This window comes from Bufo gargarizans, chromosome 5 (assembly GCF_014858855.1).
Source record: "Bufo gargarizans isolate SCDJY-AF-19 chromosome 5, ASM1485885v1, whole genome shotgun sequence".
NCBI lineage: Eukaryota > Metazoa > Chordata > Amphibia > Anura > Bufonidae > Bufo > Bufo gargarizans.
In genome coordinates, this window is record NC_058084.1 from 146,525,573 (window position 1) to 146,538,033 (window position 12,461).

At 38.2% G+C, this 12,461-nt stretch overlaps 1 protein-coding gene across 5 annotated transcripts in view; it reads left to right on the top strand.

Annotated features, from left to right (window-relative positions):
• Window positions 1-12,461, top strand: part of PTPRM (protein tyrosine phosphatase receptor type M) — a 766,319-nt gene that overhangs the window by 597,647 nt on the left and 156,211 nt on the right. For 4 of the 5 annotated variants that reach the window (XM_044295689.1, XM_044295690.1, XM_044295691.1 and 1 more), the window contains one exon: window positions 8,064-8,248. In XM_044295689.1, coding sequence (XP_044151624.1) covers window positions 8,064-8,248 — 185 coding nt within the window. Of the gene's footprint in view, window positions 1-6,684; window positions 6,763-7,437; window positions 7,450-8,063; window positions 8,249-12,461 lie in introns of all 5 variants that reach the window. The other variant, XM_044295693.1, reaches the window with a different exon arrangement.

Below are 12,461 nucleotides of genomic sequence, written 5' to 3' on the forward strand. Positions count from 1 at the left end.
TATCTTGGACGTAAAATGTCCAGGTTGATGGGAATGGTAGTCCAGTACTTGCTGGATTGCGAAATGCTGGCTCCCCTGATGTGGATTGTTCATGTCTCTGTCTTTTCTTCCATGGACTGGGATAGCACAGCACCAGTATTTAGTTCATATTTATTCCGTCACACTTGTATATCCTCAGCTTTAAATGATAAGTTGTAGTATATGAGCCTTTCTCTTCATTGAGAACACTTAGATGCTTATCCTTATTTATATATAATTCTTTTATACCTCGCCTCAAAGATTAAAATAAGCCATTTCATCAATAGCTGCCAATGTTGGAAAGCTTTCATTTGTATTAGTACAAATTTTTATCAGACGGCAGATCAATATGAATTTTCCTTATTTAAACATTTAAGATGTCTTCAAGGCTCAGAGAGTCAACTCGCCTAAAGGGTTCTTACTATTTCATGGGGCTTGCTCCTGATGTCAGAAATGAATTCGACATCCCTATTCTGCAGACACCGATTCATTTACTAGATTGATTTGCTATCCAGACTTTCCTGCCATGAGGCAATTTGAAAATATATAGACATTTGGAAATATCATATAATCAAGACGTCCCGTAAATGAATCAGTCGAAGGGGAAGCATAACTTAAGAGATTTACAGTGTATTTTCTGCTATGAAGTGACCTGTTAATACTTGAGAGTATGTTTCATGCCTCTGCTCTTGAAGCCAATCTATAATTTATATTTTAAAATAAGTAATAGTATTAATGTGCTTTAGTATGAGCCATCTGCAAGATACAATTCATAAACTGAGTAAACTTGAATCTAATACCTAGAGGTCAAATAAAGAGATTGTGACAAAATGACTGTAAACAGTTGAGATGCATATAATGAAGGGGATGTACTGTAGCCTCTTCAATCAGCTGATCGGCAGGGGTGCTGAGAGTTAGACCCTAACCAATGTGATATTGAAGCCCAAATATTATAACCTCATCCGTTTTGTAGTGCTGGACATTACCTTTAAGAAGTTTAAAGCAGCTATGTGGCCCGTGAAGAGAAGGGTTTCCATCACCCTTCCTACTGAGCAGTGAGAACGTTTGTAGGACAACCCTCACCAAAGGAGCTGCTTAGCTATTACATAAGGGATAGGAAACTATCCCAAAAATCATAGAGGGAAAGTAACTTCAGGCTCTGCTGTTATGGGTGATAAAATCTGGCATTTACTATGGAGCCCTCTGTACACCATTCTATTAGCTATTGTGTTTATTTTGCTATCATCATATTAGGGCCCTTTCACACTTGCGTTGGCCGGTTACGGCATAGAGTTCCGTCGTCGGGGCTCTATGCCGGAACAATCCTGATCAGGATTATCCTAATGCATTCTGAATGGAGAGAAATCCGTTCAGGATGCATCAGGATGTCTTCCGTTCCGGAACGGAACGTTTTTTGGCCGGAGAAAATACCGCAGCATGCAGTACTTTTTGCTCCGGCCAAAAATCCTGAACACTTGCCGCAAGGCCGGATCCGGAATGAATGCCCATTGAAAGGCATTGATCCGGATCCGGCCTTAAGCTAAACGTCGTTTCGGCGCATTGCCGGATACTGACGTTTAGCTTTTTCTGAATGGTTACCATGGCTGCCGGGACGCTAAAGTCCTGGCAGCCATGGTAAAGTGTAGCGGGGAGCGGGGGAGCAGCATACTTACAGTCCGTGCGGCTCCCGGGGCGCTCCAGAGTGACGTCAGGGCTCCCCAGGCGCATGGATGACGTGATCGCATGTACACGTCATCCATGCGCCTGGGGCGCTCTGACGTCATTCTGGAGCACCCCGGGAGACGCACGGACTGTAAGTATGCCGCTCCCCCGCTCCCCGCTCCTACTATGGCAACCAGGACTTTAATAGCGTCCTGGCTGCCATAGTAACACTGAAAGCATTTGAAGACGGATCCGTCTTCAAATGCTTTCCGTACACTTGCGTTTTCCGGATCCGGCGTGTACCTCCGGCAAGTGGAGTACACGCCGGATCCGGACAACGCAAGTGTGAAAGGGCCCTAATCTACTCTCATTTCCTTCTACATTTCCTTCCCTTTATTGGTTTGTGTCAAGTAATGCTGTAAAAAACACACTTTATGCGTCTACTGTAGATCATTTTCCAGTAGGCCAAATATGCATCAGCATGTACCATAAAAAAAGCCTACATAAGAACACCACCTCTTTTATCAGCCATCAATGTCTTGTAGCATACCACCTAATCCAGATCACGAATTCTCAAATATTTTTTTACAGGGACCTTAATAGTGCCTGGCCCTCTCTATAGTCTGTCACATATTATTTTTTTTTATCACCTCTTAAATCCTTTAACACTCCCTATGTCTACCAGCAGTCTATTCAAGGAGAAACAGCTACGTCAAAAGCTCCTCCCCCAGTCAGCCAGAAATCTGTTTACAGATAGGTAAAAATCCCAAAATCCCAAGTCATGTTTCAAGGTTCTTAAATGGCTTACAATGTTTGCAACCAATATATGGCTTTAGAGGGAAGTTTTTCCTTCTGGATGAGAGCTTATCTGCATACCTTTTCCCAGGGAGAATTTGCTGTTAAAATTCTTCCATCTACTGGTGGTCTCTGCAAGGAGAAACAGTTATCCCTGTGAACCTGAACCCAGGATAACATTAAAATAATCACAAAGGATTTGATTATGTTGCCATGCCAGAGATAGAAAGCCCGGCGCAAATTATAATCACTTCTGTCAATACTTCCTCCCCAGTTGCCCCTCACCAGCAACTAGGGGGCACCTCTCCAGTGAGGCCCACCTCAAAGTTTGAAAACCACTGATCTAGATAAATAATATGTATTTTCAGTCTAGTGTTGGCTCCATTCTGGTACAGTTAAGATTGAAAAGCCACCATTTTGGACATTTTGGTATGGAAAAGCAAGTATGTAAATCTTGATTTAAAAAATTTCACTACAACTAAGCTAAATCTGAAGAAATGTAAAATAACTTTGTCAAGATTCCTCTTTGTTTCAAGGATTAGAATTTGGTTTTTTCCACTCCTAACATTCCTGTGCTCTTAGAGATCATAGTTTTCATTTTGAGTTACCCGTTCATTTTATTTCAAGGTCATAACAGTCATCCTTGAAGTCTTACACATTCAGTTTATTCACAGGACGCATCATGCAAACATTGTATAGTGTAAGTCTAGAACACTATTACCAGAACCTCCATATACCTGATCCGTACTTCATTTCTTTGTGTTTGGTAAAGAGTTTTATCTAGCAGATATATGTCCCTTTAGGGAAGAAATACAGAGTTTGGGCGAATAAATCTGTGTGATTTAATTGCAGGATTATACTAAGCCTATTAAATAAAATCTTAGATTGTATTTTGTCATTCCCTTGTCTCTGTCCAACACTTATGACATTGGAAGTATGATTATGATAAGTATTAAACTCATAGAAGGGGTAAACAATGAATATTTGTTGGCATACAATATTAGATTTTATTGTATACATACTGCTTTGCCAATGTTCCTTTACCCTGCGACTAATCAATTCAATTTCAGAAGGGAGCCTTCTATACTAAACTGATACTAGATATGGTAACCAATAATTACTTTACCCAAAAAAATTTATTTTCATTCATTACCATTTAGACATTTTAATTTGTTACTTGATAATTGACGTTGGAGCCAGGTTTGTCTGACAGAGCTCCAAAATTAACAAGATGTACAACCCCAATTCCCAAAAAGTTGGGACACTATGTAACAGGTAAATAAGTGTAAATAAAAATAATAGCATTATTTGCAAATCTCATAGGCTCATTATTTATACATAATAGATCATAGAACACATACCAGATGTTGAAATTGAGACATTTTGCCATTTCATAAAATAAAAAATGAACTAATATGCAACTTGATAGTAGCAGTGCATCTCAAAAAAGTTGGGACAAGGCCATGTCTACCATTAACAATAGTCTGTATACATCTGAAAAATAAGGAGACCAATTGCTTGAGTTTTTGGAGAAGAATGTTGCCCCAATTCTTGTCTGATGTAGGACTCTTTTTGGTAAATAGTCATCTTTGCTGGAGTTTTCATTTTATGATCAAATGTTTTTTATTAGTGAAAGGTGTGGACTACAGCTCCTGGGCTTGTCTTCTGCAAAGCCATGCTGTTGTGATGAAGGCAGTATGTGGTTTATTATTTTCTTTCTGAAATATGCAAGGCCTTTCTTGAAAGAGATGTTGCCTGGATGGGAGCATATATTGTTCTGAAACCTCTATAAGCTGTTCAGCATTGACAGTGCCTTTCCAGGTGTCTAAGCTGCCCATGCCAAAAGCACTAATTTAACCCCATACTGACATATATGCAAGCTCTTGAACTGTGCAGTGATAAACTGAGTGGTCCCTCTGCTTTTGAGTCTGCAGAACACAGCATCCTGTGGTTTCCAAAATTAATTTTAAATTTCGATTTGTATGACCACAACCGTTTCCCATTTTCTCTCATTACATTTTAAATAAGCTTTGGCCTAGAGAAGACAGTGGCATGTGACTTCTTTGCATTATTCAGCTTTGGATTGCACGGTGAACTGTGTTCACAGACAATGATTTCTGTAAGTGTTCCTGAGCCCATGCAGTGATTTCCAGCACGGAACCTTTCCTTTTTTCAATGTAGTGTAACCTGAGAGTCTGTAGTTCACAATCTTGTCCCTTGTGCAGATGGATATCTCCATGAATTTTTTGATGATATTATGTACTGTAGATAGTCGGATATTCAAAGTCTTCGCAATTTTACATTTGGGAACATTTGTCCTGAAACTGTTCCACAATTTTTTGACTCAGTTTTTTGCAGATCGGTTAATCCCTGCCCCGAGAGACTCTGCCTCTCTAACATGCTCTTTTTATACCCAGTCATGTGAGTCAGGCCTCATTCGCTTAACTGCATGTATCTTACAGTCAGAAAACTGCAAATCTACAAAATATGGATGCCGTTTGTGTGCCATCCGCATTTGCGACTTTTAAAGCTTCCCAACACTTTTCCAAGTGTGGATAAAAGGGAGGTGGCGAGGCTTTGCACGTCCCTCTGCATTTACTATAACTTTTGTCAGAAAGTGCAAGAAGTTATAGCTTAGGCCTACGATCAGACATATCAGAGTCTTTAGGCAAAATGCTTCTCCATCAGTTTTTTATAATTAGTACCACTTACTTTTCCAGCCTTTTGTTGTCTCATTGCGTTGCTGCCATCAAGTTTTAAATGTTCTATTGTAAATAAAATATGAGTTTAAAAGATTTGCAAATTATTGCCTTCTGTTTCTGTGATATTTATTTAAACTTTACACAGAACCCAATTTTTGGGTTCATTGGGGTTGTAAGTTTAGGCGGAACATAGTGACAAGAAAGGGTGGAATTATTTGCTTTTCAGCTTGTAAAATATTGTAATGCCATTGGAATATGTACATTAATTACATTCACTATTGAAAACGATAGAGTAAAGACAGCAGCTCTTGGGATCTTCTTTCTCGGCCTATGTAGCATTGCTGAATTTCCAGGCGCAATAGGCTCACAGAAACTGTCATAGTAAAAGCTCCATCACAGAGGCCAATGATTGGGCAATTATCAGAAAGTAGCATTCCTAGGTAAAGGTGGCGAACAGTTCACATATTGGGTGGAAGCATTGTGCAGTGATGATTGCTGCATGTAAATGTAGCTTTCACCTCCTGTAATGAGCAGTTATTGGAGATGAACAGTGTGTTCCCAATAAATGCCTGCTGTGTCTGCCCATGTAAAGGGGCCTTAAAGAACATTCAGATGGCAAATGTGTATGGGGATAATAATATGCCTGACAACGGGAAAAGGGAACATTCTGTTGCGATAAGTGACAACTGCTCTGTAAAGAAGCTTTAATGGTTGGTTATGATTGTTCAACTTCTTTGGGGCTAGTGTAGACAGCCATCTTGTGTCACCCATTCTAGAGATTGGTGGAACACCTATCAGTCAGACTTTATCACATATCCTGTGTATAAGTAATACATGGCATTTGTGGGAAACCATTTAACTTCTCTGTTACTATAGCTTGATAGATCTTTACATTCCCGAAAAATGAAGATAAAGATGTTTTTATTTTTTTATTTAATTTTAGCAGAGTTTAAAGAATATTTGGTATATTCAAACTCTCGTTTTATCTGTTCACATTTCCTCCATATGTAAAACACTGCAGCTAATGCAAGTCTTTAGTGTTCCTTCATAGCAGAAAACTTCTCCTGAAAGTAAATAAAAATCCCAACCAAGTGGCAAATTATAGAGAATAAACTGTGATAACATGCATTTTATGAAATTAAAAAAGGAGTTTGGATTTTATTGAATAATGTTTTCAATGAAGGAAAAGCGCACTGCAGTTATTCTACCTTTATTTTCCTATTAGAGTGTATAATACTATTGTGAAAGCTTAAATGCTATTTGTGCTGCTTTGAGACCTTTATTAAAATGTTGCATGGTATGTAGTTCTTAATATGGCAAATGATTTTTATGAGTTATAAAATTGTATATATACATATATTTTTAATATTAAATATCATCACTGTTACATTTTGTACAGAAGTTTTTGTGGGGGAGGAGGGGGTTGGGGGTTACGTTACTGAATTTTGTTTCGAAATGTTCTGTCTTTTCGATGCATTCTGGTCATGGCATTTTTAATTTTCTGTAGAAAATCTGGAATACCAGGACCAGAATGGGAGTTTGAAAACCAGGACTGGACCAGAATCTCATGAGGATATGGAGTTAGGTTGGATATGCTGTGATACAAAAATTTGATGGATTATTTGACAATTAAAAATAAACAAATGAAATGACATTGTTTTTTTGTCCTTTGTGTCGTATCTTATTTTTAGGCATGCTCTAGAATGTATCAAAGTATCTGAACCTAATTTAATTTCCCTTATACCTCCATCTTACACATGCATGAAATGCATTAATTATTAGATACTTCATACTGAAATGACAAATCATTGAAAAGACCGTAATATCATTTTTATGTCCTTAACAACAAAACACTGTGCAGGGACATATGACATTTTGACTTACAACAATCTGACAAAAGACCACATGTACCCTATAATTAGTTGAACTGTTAATGGCAAATCACCCCTAGATAAATATATTTAAACCACTTGATTACTTTTATGCAAAAAGTCTAAATTAAGAAATAAAAATATCAAATATGTTTGTTATTTTTGTTATTGAGCTATATTAATGTTAGGTATAATGACATCAGCCTTTACCTATTAACCTAGTCCTTCTATTATGTGGCTTTATTTTTTGGCCTTATACCCTTTCCTCTTCATTTTATTTTGACCACTGTCAGGAGCCAGACTGTCGATACTGAATAGATTTTAATTGCTTATGCCCTGTCTCATTTTTTTCCTACTCTTTTCCCTCCTGATATGTATCTTCTTTAAAGTGCCAATTAATGGTAAGTTGCTTCTTACCCTCTGAAGAAACACCTATGGGGGAGGTTAGTGAACTTTTCCAGTGTTGGTTGAGGATGCCAAGTGCACTTTCAACATACTTTCCCAATACTGGATTAAGGGCAGGTGATTGTGGGAACCTTGCAGGTCTTTTTTCTACCACTAATTCTGTTTTATGTTGGCTTGTGTTTGAGTTTGGACCTGTCTCATTTGTTGTGTACTTTGGAATACTTTTGGAATACTTTTATGTTCTTGTCAGTTGCATGAGAATGAATGGGGTAAAACTCCAAAGCCACTATGTCCATCTGCCATGCCAACCATTGTGTTTCATAATTTTTCATATGTATACAGTATGATGTATTTTGCTTACTTTGTTATTATGGTAATACTGTACATTGTCCAGACCAGTCCTGTTTACTGTAGGAGAATTATAATGATGCTGTTTTCATTAGCAGTTGATGTGTTGTTTCCAACTGTATGAAATAAGCTGTATATTTTTTCTCGTAGCGTGATATTGTTTACTTTCATAATATCATTTTCACCAAGAAAGCCTTGTTTGCATTAGGTTTGTATGACCTCAGTATGGCAACCAGTCATTTATTATGCTTTCTATTTATAGATGAAAACCACACCAACAGCGAGACAAGCAGTTTAGCCCAATCCCATACATACAAGAAACGGGAGACAGCTGATGTTCCGTATCAGACAGGCCAGCTTCACCCAGCTATCCGGGTAGCTGACTTACTGCAGCACATCACACAGATGAAATGTGCTGAAGGCTATGGATTCAAAGAGGAATATGAAGTAAGTGTAACTCAAGCACAGTGCCATAGCAAGAGATGCTGTTGTAAGGTATAATGCAGCAGAAACATCAAATGTCTGTTTCATCTTCTGTAATTTCCAAAAAGAACTTTCAATATTTTATTTTGAACATTCATTATTAATATTTTAAGTTCAACTAGATAGCTACATGACAGGTTTGAAGAGTTGACACCATTGCCTTTCATCTCTCCAGCTTACAGGATATGAACTTAGAGGATGTGTGAAGTCTGAATTCTCTCATTGTTAAATGTTTATTTGTTGGGTAGGCAGCTCACATTATATTGATTAGATACTCAGGCACATCCTTCTTGATTAATCCTTCTGCCTTTTAAGATGAACATGTGACTTTAGGGTATTTCGATAGTAAACTTAAAGAGGTTGTCCTATATGGATATTTATGGCATATTCATAGGATATAGCATAAATGTCCAATAGGTGTGGAACCTCCCTCTTTTTCTCAAGAACGGGGCCCCACCGAGCATGCTTGGCTATTGTTGGACGCTCCATAGCAGTAAATTGAGAGGATGTTGCACCCATCCCTCCATTCACCACCACGGGACTTCAAAGAATAGCTAAGCCAGTGCTTAGCATTGGATGTAGAAAGCTCCATGTGCTTGCTCTCTATTCTTGAGGTAGGAGTGGGTCCCGGAGGTGAGACCCACACCATTCAGACATTTACGGCATATGTTGTTGGTATGCCATCAATGTCCAGATGGAAGAGCCTATTTAAGGTAGGTATATGTAAAACTAATTTGCCATCTTAAAATTACAACTTAACATATGATAGTCAGTTTAAGAAAGTTAAAAAGCAATAACACCTAACAGCTTACTGTAGGCACAGTGTAGGCACAGTGTAGGCACAGTGTAGGCACAGTGTAGGCACATATGCATTTAGCTTCATGGGCAAAGTTGTATATGACTCAGTATAACTTGTCAGTTGTATTCAGCCCTAATACAGAAACTATGGAAATCAATGGGGGCCCTTCTTTCTCCATATGAATATTGAAATAACAAAATTCCACTCCCGTGCTTCCTTAATAAATGAGTGAATTAATGTATATGTATTATTTAGTATACTATCACCAAGAGAGAGTGCACAGCCTTATTATGGATTGCGCTCCACCCCGCTTTCCTAGCTGCTGGACATTTATTAAAGGGTCATCTGCCTATACCCTACAATTATGAAAATATCAACTTAAATTACTCAATACTCGCGCTAACCAGTGACGGTTTAATACTTTAATACTCTCCTTTCACTTGTTTGCCAAAGTCTCACAAATGTCAAAAAGACTGCACATCTCCGGCACTATAATAGAAAATGCCTAATCTTGTCTGCAATTGCGGACAAGAATAGAACATCCATTCCGTCCCCATAGAGAATGAATAGGTCCGCACCTGTTCCGCAGTTTGCGGAACGGATGCGGACCCATTATTACGGATGTATGAATGGAGCCTTACTATGTTATACATTTTCTGAACAAGTACAAAATTTGCCTAGTCTTGGTTAGATATAATTACTTGCCGTTCAGATGTTCTGTTGTCTGCTTTTGAAAACCAGATGCCTTCTCCTCCTTTTATAAATCTTCAGCTTCTACCTGCACGTAGCGCGTCTCCAGACGGTAGCATGCGCTCATGTCTGGGAAGCCAGCAAGTTTCCTGGAGCGTTCTTTGGTGTGACGTCACACTCTCTTTTACGGAAGCCTCCTCTGATACAAAGTGAGCCGTCAGTCACTGATTGCTGTTCACAGGGGTGACAGGCCCTCTTTAAAAGCTTCGGATAATATCGCAGTGTTATGGTACTGTACGAAGCACTGTTTACAGCTCATGGAGTGCAAAAGGCTCATAGTATGGACCACTTGTCGTTTCTTCCATGCACACTTCTCTGACATGTAAATGATGCCTTATAAAGAATAATTTGTAGCTGCAAGTAACTACATCTTTGACTAACAGCCATACTAGCTTTCAGCAGGCAAGTGTTGAAATTCTTGTCATCAGGTTTCTGTAACTTAAAAAGAAAATGTATGGATTCTACTGCCAAATATCTTGTGGCTTGTATCCTATTTATAAAGGTTGACAAAAAAAAAGTGTTTTTTACGGCACATAGATAAACATCCCATATGCTATGCTTTTAGTGTGAAATGATCAAACACCAACCCTCAACATCAGAAATAAATAGAAAAAGAGCAAAATTACAATGGGATAAATATGGTAGAAGAAAACTGTTTTGTAAAATACATCTTAGAGAACTAACCAAAGATCTTCTGTGGATGTAGGCTTGCTGCTCAAATCCTTCTGTCTCTTCATGTAATCCCAGACATACTTGATGGCTGTATGTTTGTTGTCCTGCTGGAGAATAAATTTGAGAGCAAATCTGATGATATGCTGCATTTCTCGGCACTGAGGACACCATTAATACTAACTAAATCCTCAATTGTATCCAAATGTATTTTGCGGCAAGATAACGACCCCAAAATGTACAGCCAATGTCATTAAGAACTATCTTCAGTGTAAATTAACAAGGAGTCCTGGAAGTGATGATATGGCCCCCACAGAGTCCTGATCACAACGTCTTCATCTGTCTTAGATTATGTGAAGAGAAAGAAGGATTTGGGCAAGCCTATATCCACCTAAGATCTGTGGTTCTCCAAGATGTTTGCAACAACCTCCCTGCTGAGTTCTTTCAAAAACTTTGAACGTGTGCGTAGAAGAATTGATGTTGTTTTGAAGGCAAAGGTGGTCACATCAAATAATGATTATATATATATATATATATATATATATATATAATTTATTTTTAGAAACCCCTTTAACTCTTATACACATGGATGTATTATGACTGCAAAACTTATGAGTTGTATTGAGCTGTAATAGGGCTGCCCACAGACTTTTACATGGCCCTATTGTATCTCTGTATGCCTGTATGAGTGTATGGTAACTCTGACATATATTGCCCCACAAAGTGCCATACAAAGGCACGTGAATTCCCTGTGGTGACATATGAGGCTCAATAAATGGAATGACTTATATTAAATGGTATCTCTGCCTTAGTGTTGCCTTAGTTATTCGCTTTTTCTTTGCATACTGTCTTTGGAGCCCGAGGCAATCACCTTTGTTTTTACCTACATGAAAGAGCTGCAGTCCACATTTCTCTTTTTGTTTTGGAGCTCTTCAGCAGAGCCATCCAATGAATATGTAATAATACAAAACTTTCATTGCATACTTGTCCAAACCTTATTTTCTAAAATTTGAACCAATGATAAATTGCTTTCTGTGCTTCTTTTTGCAGCTTCAGTAATCGTTGTGATATTTCCTTTTGCTCAATAATTAAAGTCTTCATTACATGTGAGCTTTAAACACCTGTTTCATTACCATTCTTTATGGGAACAGGTCTGAATCTAAGGAGATATTTCTAAGCACTAATGAATTAAGCCCCAGGCTTTTACAGAATAAATGATTTACATTTTGCTTTCTCATGTTTGATCTTATGTGCACTGTTGTTGCAGAATAGAGATAAGGAAGGATCAGAGAGGCAACCGTCAAATGAAAAACTCTGTCAGAAATGTAGGATGCTGTTTCTGTTTGGTATAGTGTTGTTTTTTAGTTCTACTTTAGTGTTTTTCCCCTCTTCTCTTAGCTTCAGAAAATAGTTTGTAACAAAAATATTATTTGAAACTATTAACTGTGTACACTAGAAAAGTTGCATGGTGTTTACAAAAAGAAGCAGTATTAGGATTGGCAGTTGCCTTAAAGGGGTTGGTCAGTTTATATCAATTTTAAAGGGAATCTGTCACCCCAATTTTGAACTATTATCTACAGAAATACATGAGTAGTACTGCAGATATGAAGTCCAGATCCCTATTTTTATTTTCCTACTGCTCCTCATCCCCTCACTGTCAGCAATCAGAGCTGCGCAGAAATACATTGTCAGGACTACAGTGCATGCACACAGGAGTCCTCTCCCTTATATTAGAACAGCACAGCAGTCCGAACTGTGTATTTCAGTGCAGTGGCAAAATAAAAAATACTGATCTGGACTCCTTATCTACAGTACGCATCTATTACTACAGATAATAGTACAAAATCAGGGCGACAGGTTCCCATTAATCCCAGGAACCTTGCAGTGGATGACAGTGTACTTACTCATAACTGTATTCATGTCCCCAACTCATCCAGCCTACTGTGCAAGTCGGATTGT